The following is an 18,060-nucleotide window of genomic DNA, read 5'->3' as shown; positions in this document are numbered from 1 at the left end:
CATATAGAAATAAAATCTCTGAAAGGAATGAAGACAATTACAGAGCATAAGAAAACATTTAAAAAATAAAATTGTTATAATCAAAATACTGAAGAGGATGGTGCATCCACATAAACTATGAATAGGAAACCATAAAAAAGAAACAAATGACTTTTAAATTAAATATAAGATCCTTAGAGTTTAAAAAGTGGTTAGAAAAGGAAAGAAAATCAACAAATGATCTGGAAAATAAAATTGAGAAACTCAACAATGAAAGTACATGAATAAAAGATGAAAATAATAGAGAAGCTAGAAAAGACATAAAGAACCAATCCAATAGGTCCACCATTTGACTAGGAAGAGCTCTAGAAGGAAGAAACAGGAAAAGGAAGGGAGAAACTATTCAACAAATAATATAATTTCCCAGAGCTGAGAAAGGATCCAAGTCTTAAGATTTAAAGGGTTCAGTGAGTACCCATACAACTGATAAAAGACCCCTATTTATACATTTTCTCTGGAAACTTCAAAATAAAAAGTATAAAACAGAGATCCTGAACAGGAAAAACAGGTCACCCACAAAGGATTGATAATCAAACTAGCTTCTTGTCAGCAACGGGGGTATCAGAAGTCAAAGCAGCTGCATCTGCAAATTTTCTAAGATTATTTTTGGCCCAGAATTCTACACTGAACCCAACTATGAACAAGTACTAGCGTACAATAAAGGCAGCTTTTGTTTTGTTTTGTTTTTCTGAGACAGGGTCTCACTCTGTCTCCCAGGCTGGAGTGCAGTGGTGCAATCTTGGCTCACTGCAGCTTCCACCTCCTGGGTTCACGGGATTCTTCCACCTCAGCCTCCCGAGTAGCTGGAAGCACAGCTAATTTTTGTATTAGGATCACTTGAACCCAGGAGTTTGAGACCAGCCTAGGGAACATGGCAAAACCCCACAGGCTGGCTCAAACTCCTGGGCTCAAGTGATCCTCCTGCTTTGCGCTCCTAAAGTGCTGGGATTACTGGCATGAGCCACTATGCCTGGCCAGACAGTTTTAGACATGAAAGCACTCGAAAAGTTTACTTCCCACACATCCTTGCCAAAGAAGAAGATGGCACAGACTAGGACAGGGAAAGACTTAGGGTCCTGAGAACAGTGACACCAACCAATGAGAAGAACGGAGGGAAATTCTAGGAAACCAGTTGTGTAGTAGGCCTAGAAAAGCATCCAGTCACCATGGGAACGCAAGCATGGAGGAGGGAGGTTTCTGGTAAGAAGAAAAAAAAGATGAAGGAGGATTCCACCACAGATTATGAAATATAAGTGAGAGTACAGAAAAAATAAGGCTATGATAAAGGAAGATTGTGCCAGAAAAAGAAGGCAATTAGAAACTCCCTGCAAAAATTTTTAAAAAGGAAGGAAAAAAGACAAATAGCATTAAAAAGCTACATTTCAAACAGGAAACAAGCTTATATGTACCCTGATTACAAGGAACTGATAGAGTGTGAGAAAAGAGGATCCAGTTACTATTAATGTTGAAGTCTTGAGAGCCCAGGGTCATTACCCTGGCCCTAGCAAAAAGAAAAAGTAGCCCTAACATAGAGTTGGCTCTGCACTAAATAATATTTATAGAATCATATTTTAGGGGGTACTAAAATTAGAAATGTCTTTCATCTTAGGCAAGAACTAACTTTGATGTATTTGGTCTCAAGACATAAACTTCAGGATCCTAAGAGAAAGACTGGCCAAAAGTATCTCACTCCTCTTCTATTTTCTATAAACCCATAATCAAATGATACCTAGTTCCTTCCTGCAATTAACTCCCTGACGGTGAGAGTCATTTTCATTATTTGAATGGTCCAGAACTCCAGAAGAAGCTCAGTTCACTTGGATTTGGACAGAAGAAATGTCCACTTTCTGCAGCTAAGTATAACCAGGTAATTATTGCAAAAGACAAATACTGCATATTGACTGCTCAGGGGAGAAACTGTGGCCGATGGACAGTGATTTCAAATCATAATTCTGTTACTTCATTAGGGATCCCAAAGGCTAGGTTTTAAGTTATTATTTTTTAATAGAAACGTCAAAAAGCAAGCAAGCATGATTTCTAAATACAAGGGACTTTTTAGTAGGGAATTTACAAACATCACATGTTCTTTTCCCTATTGGCAGAAATATGGTCTAGCTTCTGGGAAGGGACAAATCCTTGTAGTAATGTGCTAAATAACAAGGGGCAATTGTTGAGGTCTGTTAATTCTACTTGCTTCCTTAATAAAAGGAAAATAACTATAAGCTGCAGACAATGGGTTTCAGGTTTATAAGGGATATTTTCCTTTATGGAAGAATTAACAAGTCATAATAATATAATATTATTTATAGTTTTCATATTTAAGATTCAACTTATATGGAGACTTGGTTGTATAACAGGAAAAAATATAAATGTTATCAACTTTGGCAGCGTAAAAGTAAAAGTGGCTGACAGAAAGTGGGAAGTAGAAGAGAGGAAAAAACAGGTAGGAAAAGGAGCACATGTTCTCATGTCCCTTCTAAAAAAAGGGGAGAGTCAAGAAAGACTGTCAAAAGTGGATGAAATAAGAAACAGTTGTTATTTCTGAGGTTACCAAGTTAAGCAACATAATAAGTTAAATTAAAATTACAACTATCAAACACTGGAGAGGGATAATGATGTGAGAAAACTAAATATTCATTTTTTAACACCAAGTTAGCAAATATTAACTAAACTTGATAAATCAAGACGCAGAGGTGGGCTGGGCCCAGTGGCTCATGCCTGTAGTCCCAATACTTTGGGGGCTGAAGCAGGCAGATTGCTTGAGCCCAGGAGTTTGAGATCAGCCTGGGCAACATGGTGAAACCCTGCCTCTACAAAAAAATACAAAAATTGGCCAAGCCTGGTGACACTTGTCTGTGGTCCGAACTACTTGGGAGGCTGAGGTGGAAGATCTCCTGAGCCTGCCGTGTTGAGGCCGCAGTGAGCCGAGACTGCGCCACTGCACTCCAGCCTGGGTGACAGAGTGAGACCCTGTCTCAAAAAAAAAAAAGAAACACACACAGACATAAAAGTCTATTATGTAGAGCAGTGATCTCCAAATTTTTTTGATAGTACAATCCTTTCAGGAAAATAGTAATAAGCACAAATCCCCAATATAATTATATTTAGTTATTTCTATTCTATGTAAAACTGTGACTATACTCATCTATTATATGTATATTGTAAGTTACACAAAAATAAAAGTTTTAAGTATTTAAAAATAATTTTGAATGCATTTTTCAAGGTGGGGAAATACTTATAATAATACATCAAAATACAGAAAATCATCAGTTATTCTTATATAAAAATAAATATTTTAAGATATTTTAAAAAAGCATATAAGCTGGGCAAATGATCTGAACAGACATTTCTCAAAAGAAGACATACAAATGGTCAAAACAAGGATAAGAAAAAATGCTCAATGTCATTAATCATCAAGGAAGTGCAAATCAAAACTACAATGAGCTATCATCTCACCCCAGTTAGAACGGCTATTACCAAAAAGACAAAAAATAACAAACACTGGCAAAGATGCAGACAAAAGGGAACTCTTATATACAGTTGGTGGGAATATAAATTAGTACAGCCATTATGGGAAAGAGTATGGAGGTTCTTCAAAAAAACTGCAAACAGAATTACCATATAATGCAGCAATCCCACTACTGGGTATTTATCCAAGGAAAGGAAATCAGTATGGAGAGACAGCTGTACTGTTTACTGCAGCACGATTCACAATAGCCAAGATAGGAAACAATCAAAGTAATGGAATACTATTCAGCCACAGAAAACAATGAAATCTTGTCTTTCACAGCAATATGGATGAGCCTGCAGGACAGTATGTTAAGTGAAACAAGCCAGGCACAGGAAGATAAATAACACATGTTTTCACTCATATATGGAAACTAAAAAAGTTGATCTCATAGAAAGTAGAATGGTGGTTACCAGAGGTAGGAAAAGGTATGGGGGAGAGAGGAATAGCTAAAGATTGGTTAACAGATACGAAAGTGCAGCTAGATAGAAGGAATAAGTTCTAGTATTCTACAGCACTGTAGGGTGACTCTAGTTAATAATAATTTATTGCATATTTTCAAATAGCTAGGAGAGGATTTTGTATGTTCCTAGTTTAAAGAAATGATAAAAGTTTAAGGGGATAGATATGCTAATTATCCTGATTTGATCATTGTACTTACATGGAGACTTGGTTGTACAATAGGAAAAAATATAAATGTTACCGACTTTGGCAGTATAAAAGTGTAGCTGACAGAAAGTGGGAGGGACATTCCAAGGCAAAGAGGAAAGGTAGAGTAGACACGTAGACACATGAGAGAGCATGTTGTCTCGGAAACTGGAAGTTTTTCAGGATTGCTAGAGCAAATGGCACATGAGGTGGTGGTGGCAGGAATGGAACATGTATTGAAATATCACATTGTACCCCATAAATATGTACAATTATGTGTCAACTAAAAATAATTTTTAAAAACTTTTTTAAAAAGGTAATTAACTTTTTTCTTTAAAAAATAGAGACGGGGTCTCATTATGTTGCCTTATGTTGCCCAGGCTGGTCTCGAATTCCTGCCCTCAGGTGATCCACCTACTTCGGCCTCTCAAAGTGCTGGGATTAGTTAACTTCATTTTTTAAAAGCAGCATACAAATAAAGAGCCAACGATTTGACATTCTTCTTACCCACTTCTCTACCCTCCCACTCCCACCCCCAAAATTAGAACTTCACCTTCCTCCAAGAAGTATTTGGGGAACTTAAAAAACTTAATAAAGTTAATATACTTTCCAAAAAAAGTATACAATACATAACATTTCAAATAATTCTCTCTTTTTTTTCGAGACGGAGTTTCGCTCTTGTTGCCCAGGCTGGAGTGCAATGGCACGATCTCAGCTCACTGCAACCTCCACCTCCCAGGTTTAAGCAATTCTCCTGCCTCAGCTTTCCGAGTAGCTGGGATTACAAGCACCCACCACCACACCCAGCTAATTTTTTTGTATTTTTAGTAGAGATAGGGTTTCACCGTGTTGGCCAGGTTGGTCTCAAACTTCTGACCTCAGGTGATCTATCTGCCTCGGCCTCCCAAAGTGCTGGGATTACAAGTGTGAGACACCGCGCCCAGCAATAATTTCTTTCAGTACTCTAATTAAGCATCTTATGCATCTCCCAGGATGTGTACAGTTTTCTTTAGAGATATAGCTATAGAAGTTAGAGGCATAGTAACCAGGAAATCCAAAAATATAAATAGTTAAAGAGAGGCTACCTTTAGGGAATAAAGCTAGGGGCAGGATGAAGTGGAAGGAGAAACATAGTTTGTATCATAAGCTCATCTATACTATTTGACTTGCTGTGTACACATTCTTTCAGATAAGGAATTAGTTTATCTAATCAGTTCTATAAAACTCTGTATCTTTACAAGTATGAATGCTAATTCATTTCATTCAACAAATATTTTTTCATCATCTGATCTGCCCTAGCCACAAAAGACAGAGAGAACTAACATTTTAGCTCTCAAAGAGATCACAGTCTGGGATGGAAGAAGGATATGGAAACCACTGACAACATTTCAGTCTTCTAAGTGCTTAAGAGAAGAGCATGCCAGGTATCATGCACTCGCAGTTTGGGTCACAGAAGAGGTATACCAAAACTGTGCAGTATTAAGGAGGGATTACTGAAAGGTCACTTCCTCTTTGAGTTGAGACTTAAAGGACAAGAAAAAAGACAATAAACCAGATGAATGGGTATGGAGAACAAATGGGGAAAGGACATTCTTAGGCAAAGAGGAAAGGTGGGGTAGACACGTTGACACATGAGAGAGAGCATGTTGTCTGGGAAACGAAGTTTTTCAGGATTGATAGAGCAAATGGTGTATGAGCTGGTAGTGGCAGGAATGTAACAACAATATAGGAAGGGGCAAGAAACGAAGAGCGGTGCTCAGAACTCTGCATAGACTCCTAAAGGCAATGGGAAGCCACTGAAGGATTTCACAAGCAGGAAGGGAAACCTGAACAAATTACTTTGGAAGCAATGTGGAGGATAGATCTGAAAGGGTTAGACTGGGCTATTACAATGGGCCTAATTAGACAAAAGGAGGATGTGAATTACAGTAACAGCAGAAGAATGAAGATGAGATGATGCATTCAAAAGTTATTTGGGAGGTGGCAGGATAGCTTTCTTGAGCCTCGGACGACGCTGCAGTGAGCTATGATTGTGCCACTGGACTCCAGTCTAGGAAACAGAGGGAGACCCTGTCTCAAAAAAACAAACAAAAAAGAATAGTGTTTATGGTAAAAACAAGTATTTCCAAATGTAATTGTTAACGGCTATTTTCATTTTCCTTCCTTTAATAAATATCCAAGACTCCTTTCATAGTTATTGCCAGAAGGATTAATATAATCATAGCTCTTATAAAAATCTCTTCTTTGGTACCCCCTTTAAACCTAATACTAATAGGAAAGAAACAAAATATTTTAAGAAATAATTACTTTTTTTACTATTAGAATTCAATTATATCTTCCTGTGGAGGCAGAATTCTATAGATATCCACCAACATTTCCACCCTCTGGTTATTTCAAATACTAATCCAAGTACTGCTATGAAGGAGGGACTTTGCAAGTGGAACTAAGGTTACTAATCAGATGACTTTAAAATAGCGATTATCCTGGATTATCTGAGTGGATCCAACGTAATCATATGAGCTCTTAAAAGCACAAGAGGAAGGCAGAGGAGTTAGTGAGATGAGGCAGAAGAGGGAGGCAGAGAGATGTGAAACAAAGGACTCCACCCATAGTTGCTGGCTTTGAAGATGGAGAAAGGGAACCATGAACCATGAAATGCAGGTGGCCTCTACAGGCTGAGAACAATCCCCAGCCAGCAGCCAGCAAGGAAATGGAGACTCAGTCCTGCAACCACATGTAACTGAATTCTGACAACCGGAAAGAATCTGGAAGCCGAATCATTCCCAAAACTCTAGAAAGAAACTCAGCCCTGGTGACACTGATTTCAACCTTGTGAAACTTGGAGCAGAGAAACAGCTGAGTCACACTGTGCCCTGACTTCTAAGTTAACAAAACTCTGAGATCAGGGTACAAACAAATGGGCGTTGTTTTAAGCCACTAAATTTGTGGTAATTCGTTACAGGAGCACTGGAAAACTAATACTCTTTCTTTAATCACTGACTTCAAATATGCTCTGTCAAATCTCATTTTTCTATTAAGAGATGTAACTTTGAACAGAGTTCATACATTTCCAGTCATACTCAATTACTATAAAATTCAGTCTAATTTACTTTCCCCAAACTTATTTTGAAAATGTTTAAACCTACAGAAAATTTAAAAGACTAATACAATGAATACTCTTATACCCTATACCTACCTATATTTATCAACTGCTAACATTGTTCTAATTTCTTTGCCTTTTCACTCTTCCTAAATGTACGTAAATACTCCCACGTCCCCCACCCTCTCCTTCTCTGTATCAGGCATTCTAAACTGTGATGATTTTGCCCCCCAGAGGACAACTTATCATCAGGAAAATGAAATTAAAACTACAATGAAATACCAACTCACACCCATGTGAATGGCCACTCTTTAAAAAAAAAACACACACAAATGTCTGGAGACATATCTGATAGTCATTACTGGGGGAATGCTACTGACATCTAATGGGTAGAGCCCACAGATGCTGCTAAACATCCTGCAACACAAAGTCCCACACAATTATCCAGCCCAAAATATCAATAATGCTGAGATTAAGAAACCCTGCTTTCTGTATATGTGTATACAAACATTTTTTTCCTGAACTATTTGTAAGTAAATTACAGACATTATGATACCTTTTACCCTAAAGGCTTTAGTTTCGGCTGGGCATAGTGGCTCATGCCTGTAATGCCAGGACTTTGGGAGGCCAAGGTGGGCCGACTGCTTGAGCCCAGGAGTTCGAGACCAGCCTGGGCAACATGGTGAAACCCGGTCTCTACAAAAAATATAAAAACTAGCCAGGTGTGGTGGCACATGCCTGTGGTCCCAGCTATTTGGGAGGCTGAGGTGGGAGATCGCTTGAGCCCGGAAGGCTAGGTTGTAGTGAACCATTGAGCCATGATGACGCCACTGCACTCCAGCCTGGGCAACAGAGCAAGACCTTGCCTGAAAAAAACACTACAGCTTATATTTTCTAAAAACCAGAACACTATCCCATACAGCACAATTTAACATTGATACAATACTACTATCCAATATATAGTCCATTTTCAAATTTCCCCATAATCTAAAAAAAATCCTTTATGGCTTTTTAAAAAAAAAATACAGGATCCAATGAAGGGTACATAGGATGGCAGCCTGATCAACATTCTAGATTTAAAATAAATAAGGAGCCCCAATTTTCAAGCAATGGGGCACAGGGAGTAAAACTTGCGGCACTAGCACTAAGATCTAACAATAGTCTATGACTCTGATACTATGCTACATCTGAAATGGATGTACTAATTCAGAAGCTTGTTAATACATTAAAATCTCTCTTGGAAGAATATCTTCAAACATGTTTACCCTGTTCTTAAGAAAGGGGAACTCTGTTCACAATAACACATAACCTTGTTGAATAAATATCAGTCTGAAACAACAAATCAAGAAGGAACTTTCTCCAAAGAAGATATACAAATGGCCAAAAAGCATATGAAAAGATGTTCAACACCACTAATCATGAGGAAAGTGAATAAAAACTAAAACAAGGTATCAGCTCACACCCATGAGAACGGTCACTCTTAAAAAAAAAAAAGAAAAGAAGTGCTGATGGGGATGTGGAAAAATTGAAACCCTTGTGTATTGTTGGTGGGAATGTAAAAGGGTAAAGCCACTTTGGAAAACAGTATGAAGGTTGCTAAAAAAAATTAAAAATAGAATTACCATGTGATCCAACAATCCCACTTCTGGATATACAAAAAAATTGAAAGCAAGATCTCAAAGAGATATTTGCACTCCCATGTTCATTGTAGTGCAATTCACAATAGCCAAGAGGTAGAGGCAACCTAAATGTTCATCGACTGATGAATGGATAAAAGAAATGTGGAATATACATACAATGGAATACTATTCACCTTTAAAAAAGAAGGAAATCCTGTCATAATCTACATGGGTGACATTATATTAAGTGAAATAAGGCAGTCGCAAAAAGACAAATGCTGTGTGATTCCACTTACATGAAGTGTAAAGCAGTCTAATGGAAACAGAAAGCAGAATGTGGTCACTAAGGGTCAGGGGCAGCAGGAAATGAGGAGTCGTTGAATGGGTAGAGTTTCGACTTTGTAGGATGAAGAAGTTCTAGAGATCTGCTACACAGATCTTTGTTGCTGCACAAAGTGCATAAAATAGTTAATACTACTATACTATATGCTTTAAAATGGTTAAGACAGCAAATTTTATGTGCTTTTGACCATAATTTAAAAAAACAAAAAATGAAACAGAAAAAAATAACCACCATTCCACGATCACACCTAAGAAAGATAACTATTTAATTTCATTAAATACCCAGTCAACAACAAAAAAGGAATTACTTATTTTCAAAGATAAATTCATTTACTAATATTTTGGTTTATTAAAACATGCACATTGTAATATCCTGGTTTTCTAAACTCACATACTTCATAGATTAAAAGGTTTTAAAGGAAAATTATTTGCAAATTATTTGAACATCTAGAAATGAATATGGCCAGACATAGTAGCCTCATACATATAATCCTAGCACTTTGGAAGTCCAAGGTGGGAAGGTCCACTTGAACCCAGGAGTTTGAGACCAGCCTGGGTAACAGAGCAAGACCCTGTCTCACAAAAAAAAAAAAAAAAAAAGAAAGAAAGAAAAGAAATGGATATGTTAAAAATATTAACACTTTACCTTTTCTTTCTTTCTTTTTTTTTTTTTTTTTTTGAGACAGAGTCTCACTCTGTCACCCAGGCTGGAGTGCAGTGGCGTGGTCTTGGCTCACTGCAACCTCCAACTCCCGAGTTCAAGCTCTCCCGCCTCAGCCTCCCAAGTAGCTGGGACTACTGGCACATGCCACCATACCCGGCTATTTTTGGTACTTTTAGTAGAGGCAGGGTTTCGCCACATTGGCCAGACTGGTCTCAAACTCCTGACTTCAAGTGATCCACCTGCCTCAGCCTCTCAAAGTGCTGGGATTACAGGCGTGAGCCTCCATGCCCAGCCGACAACAACTTACCTCCTCAGTCAGACAATGTAAAATGATGGTATTTAACAGGATGACATAGTATTGCTTTTAGAAACAACTTCTCAAAATAAAAACATTAAAATGGACCTAACTGCTACAAAAAAAGAAAACTTTTATGGAGAATACAAAATAATACTATAATCCATCAAGATGAAAAACTGGGGCACTCCACAAAAAAACCTGCACACAGATGTTTATGTACCAGCCTTATTCATAATTGCCAAATACTGGAAGCAACTAATATGCCCTTCAGTAAGTGAATGGATAAACTGTGGTACACCCAGACAACAAAATATTTTTCGGCATTAAAAAGAAATGAGCTATTAAGCCATGAAAAGCCATAGAGGACACGTAAACGCATATTACTAAGTGAAAGAAGCCTATTTGAAAAGGCTACCTAATACATGATTCCAACTAGATGACATTTTAGAAAAAGGCAAAACTATGGAGACAAAAAAGACCAGTGGCTGTTCGGGGCCCAGTGGGGACAGAAGGATGAATAAGCAGAGCACAGATTTTTAAGGCAGTGAAACTACACTCTATACTATAATGACAGATACATGTCATTATGCATTTATGCAAACACACTGAATGTACAACACAAAGAATGAACTCTAATGTAAAACTATGGACTTTGGGTGACAATGTGTCAGTGTAAGTTCATTAACTGTAAAACATGTGCCATTATGTGGGGGATGTTAAAAATAGGGGAGGGGGCTGGGCGCGGTGGCTCACGCCTGTAATCCCAACACTTTGGGAGTCCAAGGCAGGCAGATCACGAGGTCAGGAGATCGAGACCATTGTGGCTAATACATTGAAGCCCCATCTCTACTAAAAACACAAAAAATTAGCCAGGAGTGGTGGTGGGCACCTGTAGTCCCAGCTACTTGGGAGGCTGAGGCAGGAGAATGGCATGAACCTGGGAGGCAAAGCTTGCGGTGAGCTGAGATTGCGCCACTGCACTACAGCCTGGGTGACAGAGCGAGACTCTGTCTCAGAAAAGAAAGAAAAAGGAAAAAAAAAATGAAAATAGGGGAGGGGCCAGGCACAGTGGTTAATTCCTATAATTCCAGCACTTTGGGAGGCCAAGGCAGGAGGATCACTTGAGCCCAAGAATTCAAGACCAGCCTGGGCAATGCAGTGGGGCCACTGTCTCTTAAAAAAAAAAATTTAAATTAGCTGGACTTAGTGGGATGTGCCTGTAGCTACTCAGGAGGCTAAAGCAGTAGGATCACTTGAGTATGGGAGGTAGAGGCTGCAGTGAGCCATGATTGTGTCACTGAACTCCAGCCTGGGTGACAGAGGGAGATTCTGTATCAAGAAGAGAAAAGAAAAGAAGAAAAGGGGAAAAAAAGAAAAGAAAAGGAGGGAGGCTATTCATGTGTCAGGACAACGGGTATATGGGAAATCTCTCTGCATTCCTCTCAATTTTGCTGTGAACTTAAAATGGCTCTAAAAACTTTTAAGTCTTTAACTTAAAAAAAAAAATCTGAGGCACTGAGAAGACTACAATGAAGAAACACTTTTACTGTATGGTCCAGTCCGAAAGAAATGTGGTAAGGATGCAATCTGCCTGAGAATTCACCATTTCCTTAAGCTTCTAACAAAGGTTCAAAAGCAACTAATGGTAATATCAAGTGGCTCTCTGTACACATACCAGTCTCAGAAAGCTAATCATAGTTCTGGAGATTAAATTTCAGGCAAAGGCAAAAGCTAATCTCTGAACAGCAGGTCTAATAAAGTTAATGAGAACTATACAAACTACAGATCTTCTCCCTCTACTGTCTTTGGAGGATAGAGAACAACCATAGGCTCTAATTACCCTTAGATTTAAAATAATCCTGGAGACTGAAAATGGGCAAAAAGCCATATTACTCTTACTACAGTATTTGGCAACATTACTACTATTACCAGTTAATCTGTATCAGTAACCCTGTCTGGCACTAAATCTCACAAAATATCCACATTAACTCATAAGGAACCAAACCATCCACAGCAGTCATGTTTGAAAAATTGTACTAATATGAGCCAAAGTGCCAGGTATCAGAAATGTTAAACAAGTGCAAACACCCTAGCTAGAACATGCCATCTACCTATTCACTCATAACAACCCTACTGAACACATACTGAAATTGCTAGGGCAGTCATTTTCAAGAGGATACTTCTAAAACTTTAAGCCCTTTACAAGCAAAACGGCTTGAAAACCTTCAAAGGACCCAAGTATATGGGACTTCAAATTCCATTAGAACTGCACCAACTTTTCATATGCAACAGAACACATAGGCAGAATGATTGGAATGGAAAATGTGTATAATCTAAGTACAGAGAATTATGCTGAATTGTCTTAACTTTCATTCTCTCAGGACTTAACGACAGTGAGAAGGAAGAAGGTATTTTAAACCAAAACCAACAAATTACAGGGTTGCTATGTTATCAGCTTTACTCAGACTATGAGTAAACCCTAAACAAAGTAGATCCTAGTTTGTAGAAAACACACTGCTAAAAACAGACAAATGCAGGTGTCATTTTGGGTTATCACACCCAAGCAGGCCACAAGTAGTATGCACCATAATGGCACATGGAAGAAAATACTGCCTAAAAATGGTTTAAGCAGTTAATACACCCACAGTTTCTGATCTCAGAGGCAGGATTCTACTCTGTTAAATGTGCTGCATCATTTAGCCAGTCCAGGAAGTGTTATTTCCCAAGTAATGTTTCAACAAAATATCTGGAAAACATGGAACTGTAAATTAGCTTGCTTGCTCTGGGTAAGATGCCTTGCCATGAGAAGCTTGTTGCTCAGGTAAACGTCTGTTGGCCCTTCCAGGCAGGTCACAAGTCCTTCTAGCCCACAGAGAGGCTGCACAGACTAACAGTGTGCCTGCCCAGCTCCCCTGGAAGAAGTGCTCCCTGCAACAAAAAGCTGACCTTAGTGGAATCTGCAGCAAAAGGCAGAGAGAAGAAGGACGACTTTCATGAGATAAACTCGGTTCATTTATTTTTCTTTTTTAATGTTTTATGGAGATATACTAATAATTCACATATCCTACAATTTATTCATTTAAAGTTCAGTAGGTTTTAGTATATTCACATACTTGGGCAACCATCACCACTATCAATTTTAGAACATTTCCGTCCCCCTCAAGAACACTTCGTATCCATTAGTTACTCCCCATTTCCCCCCAGGCAACCACTAATCTATTTTTTTGTCTTTATAGATTTGCCCATTCTGGACATCTCATATGAATGAAATAATAGGTGATCTTTTGTGACTGGTTTCATATATTTAATGTTTTTAAGGTTCATCCATGTTACAGTGTGTATCAGAACTTCATTTCAGTTTATTGCTGAGTATTCTATTGTACACATATACCACACAAGTTCTTTTCTTCACAGGCGGTAGAATCTCCTCTGCTATACAAGCAAAGCTATAAACAGTGATTAGGTGCCTGCATTAGCTCATGAATGTCTATTATGGCTGAAAATATATCATTAATTGTGTAATGCCACAATTTTCCAAAAGCGTTACCAAATGCCACAGTGATATCTGGATTAATAAAAATACTGAGAATGAAGTTCCTTTACAAGTAAGCTGACTGCTTAAAAGTTTTCTCCTGTACACTGCAGAAAAAAGGGAACTTACAGCTCCTAAGGCCTGAACACCTGAGGACATAACTGGTCTTTGACCCCATCCAGTTAAAGACAAACAGCAAAACTGCAAGTATACAAAGCTGGTCTCTGCAACCTTTCTCTCCTCTTCCTGGCCCTCCATCTCTTCCCTCTATTTGTGAAATAAATCCAACTTCTTCCTGTACTCTTACCCTTCCCCTACCCCCAAACAGAACAAGATCTCTTATACCTGCTGAATAGTTATACCCTCACTCTAAATTAAAAGAATACATTCATTCACAGGAAAAGTTACTTAAACCAGACATCTGTATTCTAAGACATTCTTCCAAAACATGAAATCAAACTAGTTTCCCTCATAACAAGAATTTGTGGCATGAATGAGCTGATAAGAGGAGGGTTTTTTGTTTTGCTTTTTGCAGAGAGACCCATTCAAATCACAGTAAACCCACTCCATGGCAAATCAAATTTAGTTAGTAATCTCAGGTTGATGCGTATCTAGAAGGGGGTGGGAAAAAATAAATTGTTATTAACTTTGTTAGGCATGATAATGGTATTATGATTATGTCTGAAAATATCCTTATCTATTAGAAATGCATACTGAGGTACTTAGATGAAATGATGTGATGCCTGAGGTTTACTTTAAAATACTTCGGTTCAGCCAGGCTTGATGGCTCATGCCTGTAATTCCATCACTTTGGGAGTTCAAGGCAGGAGGAGTGCTTGAGCCCAGGAGTTTGAGACTAGCCTGGGCAACACGGCGAAACCCCGTGTCTACAAAAATTACAAAAATTAGCTGGGCATGGTGGTGTGCGCCTGCAGTCCCAGCTTCTCAGGAGGCTGAGGTGAAAGGATTACCTGAGCCTGGAAAGTCCAGGCTGCAGCGAGCCCAGATGGCACCACTGCACTCCAGCCTGGGCAACAGAAGGAGACCCGTCTTTAAATAAATAAATACATGAATAAATAAATAAATAAATGTTTGGTTGGAAGAGGGAGTGGCGGAGGTGAAATGAAATAAAATACTGATGAGGGTGGGTGATGGGCATATAAGAGTTCATTATTGTTTTCTGTTTTCTGAATGTATAGAAATTTCCATAGTAAAACACTTTTTTTTTTTTTTGAGACGGAGTCACGCTCTGTCGCCCACGCTGGAATGCAGTGGCACGATCACGGCTCACCACAAGCTCCGCTTCCCAGGTTCGCCCATTCTCCTGCCTCAGCCTCCCGAGTAGCTGGGACTACAGGCGCCCGCCACCATGCCCGGCTAATTTTTTGTATTTTTAGTAGAGACGGGGTTTCACCATGTTAGCCAGGATGGTCTCGATCGATCTCCTGACCTCGTGATCCGCCCGCCTCGGCCTCCCAAAGTGCATGAGCCACTGCGCCTGGCCTGTTTTTTTTTCTTTTTTTTAAGAGGCAAGGTCTCACTCTGTTGCCCAGGCTGGAGTGCAGTGGCGTGATCTCAGCTCACTGCAATCTCCGCCCCCGGGCTCAAGCCATACTCCCACTTCAGCCTCCCAGAGTAGCCGGGACCACAGGCGCCCACCCAACTTTTTTTTTTTTTTTTGTATTTTTAGTAGAGACGGGGTTTCACAATGTTGCCCAGGCTGGTCTCAAACTCCAGAGCTCAAGGAATCAGCCCTCCTCGGCCTCCCAAGTGCCGGGATTACAGATGTGAGCCACTGCGCCTGGCCGGTAAGCTTTTTTTTAAACTCACATAAAAGATTACACAGAGGTACCCGGCCTGGGTTGAATTCTAGAAGGGGTTGTGAGAGTGTTACTCAAGGGCACAATTACTATTGGTGGTGCTTGCTACAAAGACTCAGTTTTATTCGTACACGCTTAATATCATGGCTTGTCAAATCATGCTTCCAATTTGCAGTGCATCACTCATTTCAGGGTAATGACTTACACATACAATTTTCAAACAAAAATGTAAGATTTACTTGCCTCATGATGGTTACCTTCTCAACTTTTTTCATAATTTATAAAAGCACCAGCTGACCCCAAATCATCTACCTTTAGGCCTTTTAATGTAAGCGGTAAAGGAAAACTGTCCTCTGAATGCAGCGTTGGCTAACACTGCTGACCCACGCAAGGCATTGATTTGTAGTTGTTTTTCCATCGGAGTGATGGATTTGCGCTCAGCTACTCGAGGTGTCTACTAGGTCCCCCTGGTGACCAAACAGTACACTTAGGCAGTAGTAGGGTTCCAAGGCACAGACTGGCAGCGGAACAGAGGGTGGAACGGGAAATCATGAAAAATTAACACGCGAACAGTACACACGACATGACTGAGAATTACGTTTGCATTGCTAGGGTATTTGGGATCCGCAGACCAGCCACTAGCCCCTTTCCTTCAAAAAGCAAACACCCATCCGCCTGGTTCAGGCTTATCGATCTCCACCTCCCATTTAAATCTTGGGTGTGATGGAAAGACCCAACCAAGGGGCTCGGCACGAGGCATACGCTGCTTTTTGGGGTCTGGGGAAACACTGGTGTGACAAATTGTCATAATTTTCTAAGATACGGAGGAATGCTACACCACCTTTCCTACCATTGACTTAAGACCCAAGACACTGAGTCAAGGGCAGCCGACCTGCGGGGGCCCACGGGGGAGGGGGGGAAAGCCCCGAAAACACCAGGGAGAAGGCGGCCCGTCGAGCTCCGCCTGGAGGGGCGCAGGGCTGGGGGCACTGCCCGGAGCGCGGGGTCGTACCCAGGTCACGTCTCGGGGCTCTCAGGATGCGAGGGCGAACCCGGGCGGGACGACCCGGGCCCTGGAGCCCGGCTGGCCGCGGCGCGGGAGCCGCGAAGGCCGCGGTGGGGGGCGTCGGCAGCGCCGCTGAGGGGGCTGGGGAGGGCGCGCCGCCAGGTGCCGGACGGCAGGGGGCAACGGGGTTCGGGCCGGCGCAGACCCAGGGAGGGAGGAGGGGAGCGGGCGAGTCCCGCGCGGCGCGGCGGGGCACACGGCCGGGTGCTCCCGCAGCGGGTGGCTGGGCGGCCGCCGGCCTACCTGGAGGTAATAGGGTTTCCTTAGCCAGGCCCCCGGACAGAGACTCCTCGCCATGGTAATCACACATCGCCCCGCCGCGCTGCAGTCAGAGGCGGACCCGAGCGCTGGCGGCCGGGCTCCCCGCCTCCCCCCGCCTCCCCCCGCCTCCCCGCCCCCTGCCCGGCCGGGCCCGCCCACTCCTCCGCCCCCGCCGCGGCGCGCGCCGCGCTCCCCTCGGCCCGGCTGCAGTGACGGCGGCGAGAGGCCAGAGGCCCGGCTTCCTGCCCTGTTCGCCCGGCCGCCGCGGCTGTCAGAGAGGCTGCTGCCGACTCCGCCATAAAGGGGAGTCGCACCTCGCCTCCGCCGACACAAATCGACTGCGCCTGGAGCTTAAAGGGGAGGCGCGCGGAGGCGGGAGGGGGCGCCGCGGGAGCGGGGGTGTAGCACACTCCGCGCGGATTGGGGCGTGCGCCTGGCGGGCTGATGCGGCGACCCCCGGACCGCGCTGGCCTCGCAGTCTGCTCCGGCTTCCGGCTCCCCGCGCTGCGCCCAGCTGCGCGTCCCGCCACCCGCCCCGGCAGCACCGACGCTCCCCATGGACTCTTCTCCTGGAGTCAGGACGTGTCTGGACGGGTTGTTTCGAAACTCAAGGGAAGCTTGGGGCTCCTTCCCTGGGGACTGGCTCGTCCTCCCTCGCCCTTGGTGGCGGTCGGGGGAAGGGGGCGTCTGCCGCAGCTGGAGACGCAGACCGGGGCATCCCCCCAGGACTGGGCTCAGCGTCGAACGCGGACAGAGCGCCCCGCTGCTGAACTCGGTGCCCCCCTTACCACGCTCCAGTTCGCTTCTAACGGCCTACAACTTTTTTAAAAAATGTACTTTTAAAAAATTCCGACTTTTTTGGTTTATATTGTTTTTAAGACAGCTTCAGAGTTTTCCTGGCCTCACCCAGGAACACTGATTTCAAAAGAAAACAAAAACAAAAACACCGAATTAAATACAGTCCTGAAGGCAAGGAGCCTGGGACGTGGCCTGCTGCTCGGTTAAGGCTACATAACACAGGGTGTGGTGTCTTTCTTTTGACAATGAGTTCCAAATAAGGGAAAAAAGAGCCACCCTAGTGGGAGAACAGCTGTTGACCCAAGTGACTTGTAATGAAAGAAGCAGCTTTTTGTTGTTGTTGTTGTTGTTGTTTTTGGCTGCTT

At 41.9% G+C, this 18,060-nt stretch overlaps 1 protein-coding gene across 1 annotated transcript in view; it reads right to left on the bottom strand.

Annotated features, from left to right (window-relative positions):
• DIPK1A (divergent protein kinase domain 1A) overlaps window positions 1-17,018 on the bottom strand; it is a 125,306-nt gene extending 108,288 nt beyond the window's left edge. The window contains exon 1 of the mRNA XM_030825040.1: window positions 16,880-17,018. Coding sequence (XP_030680900.1) covers window positions 16,880-16,933 — 54 coding nt within the window. The 5' untranslated portion in view covers window positions 16,934-17,018. The remainder of the gene's footprint in view (window positions 1-16,879) is intronic.
• Between the last annotated feature and the right edge of the window lie 1,042 nt (window positions 17,019-18,060).

The sequence above is a fragment of the Nomascus leucogenys genome, chromosome 12, assembly GCF_006542625.1.
Source record: "Nomascus leucogenys isolate Asia chromosome 12, Asia_NLE_v1, whole genome shotgun sequence".
Classification (NCBI taxonomy): domain Eukaryota; kingdom Metazoa; phylum Chordata; class Mammalia; order Primates; family Hylobatidae; genus Nomascus; species Nomascus leucogenys.
Note: the sequence above shows the minus strand (reverse complement) of the source record. Positions and strands in the feature narration are given on the sequence as shown.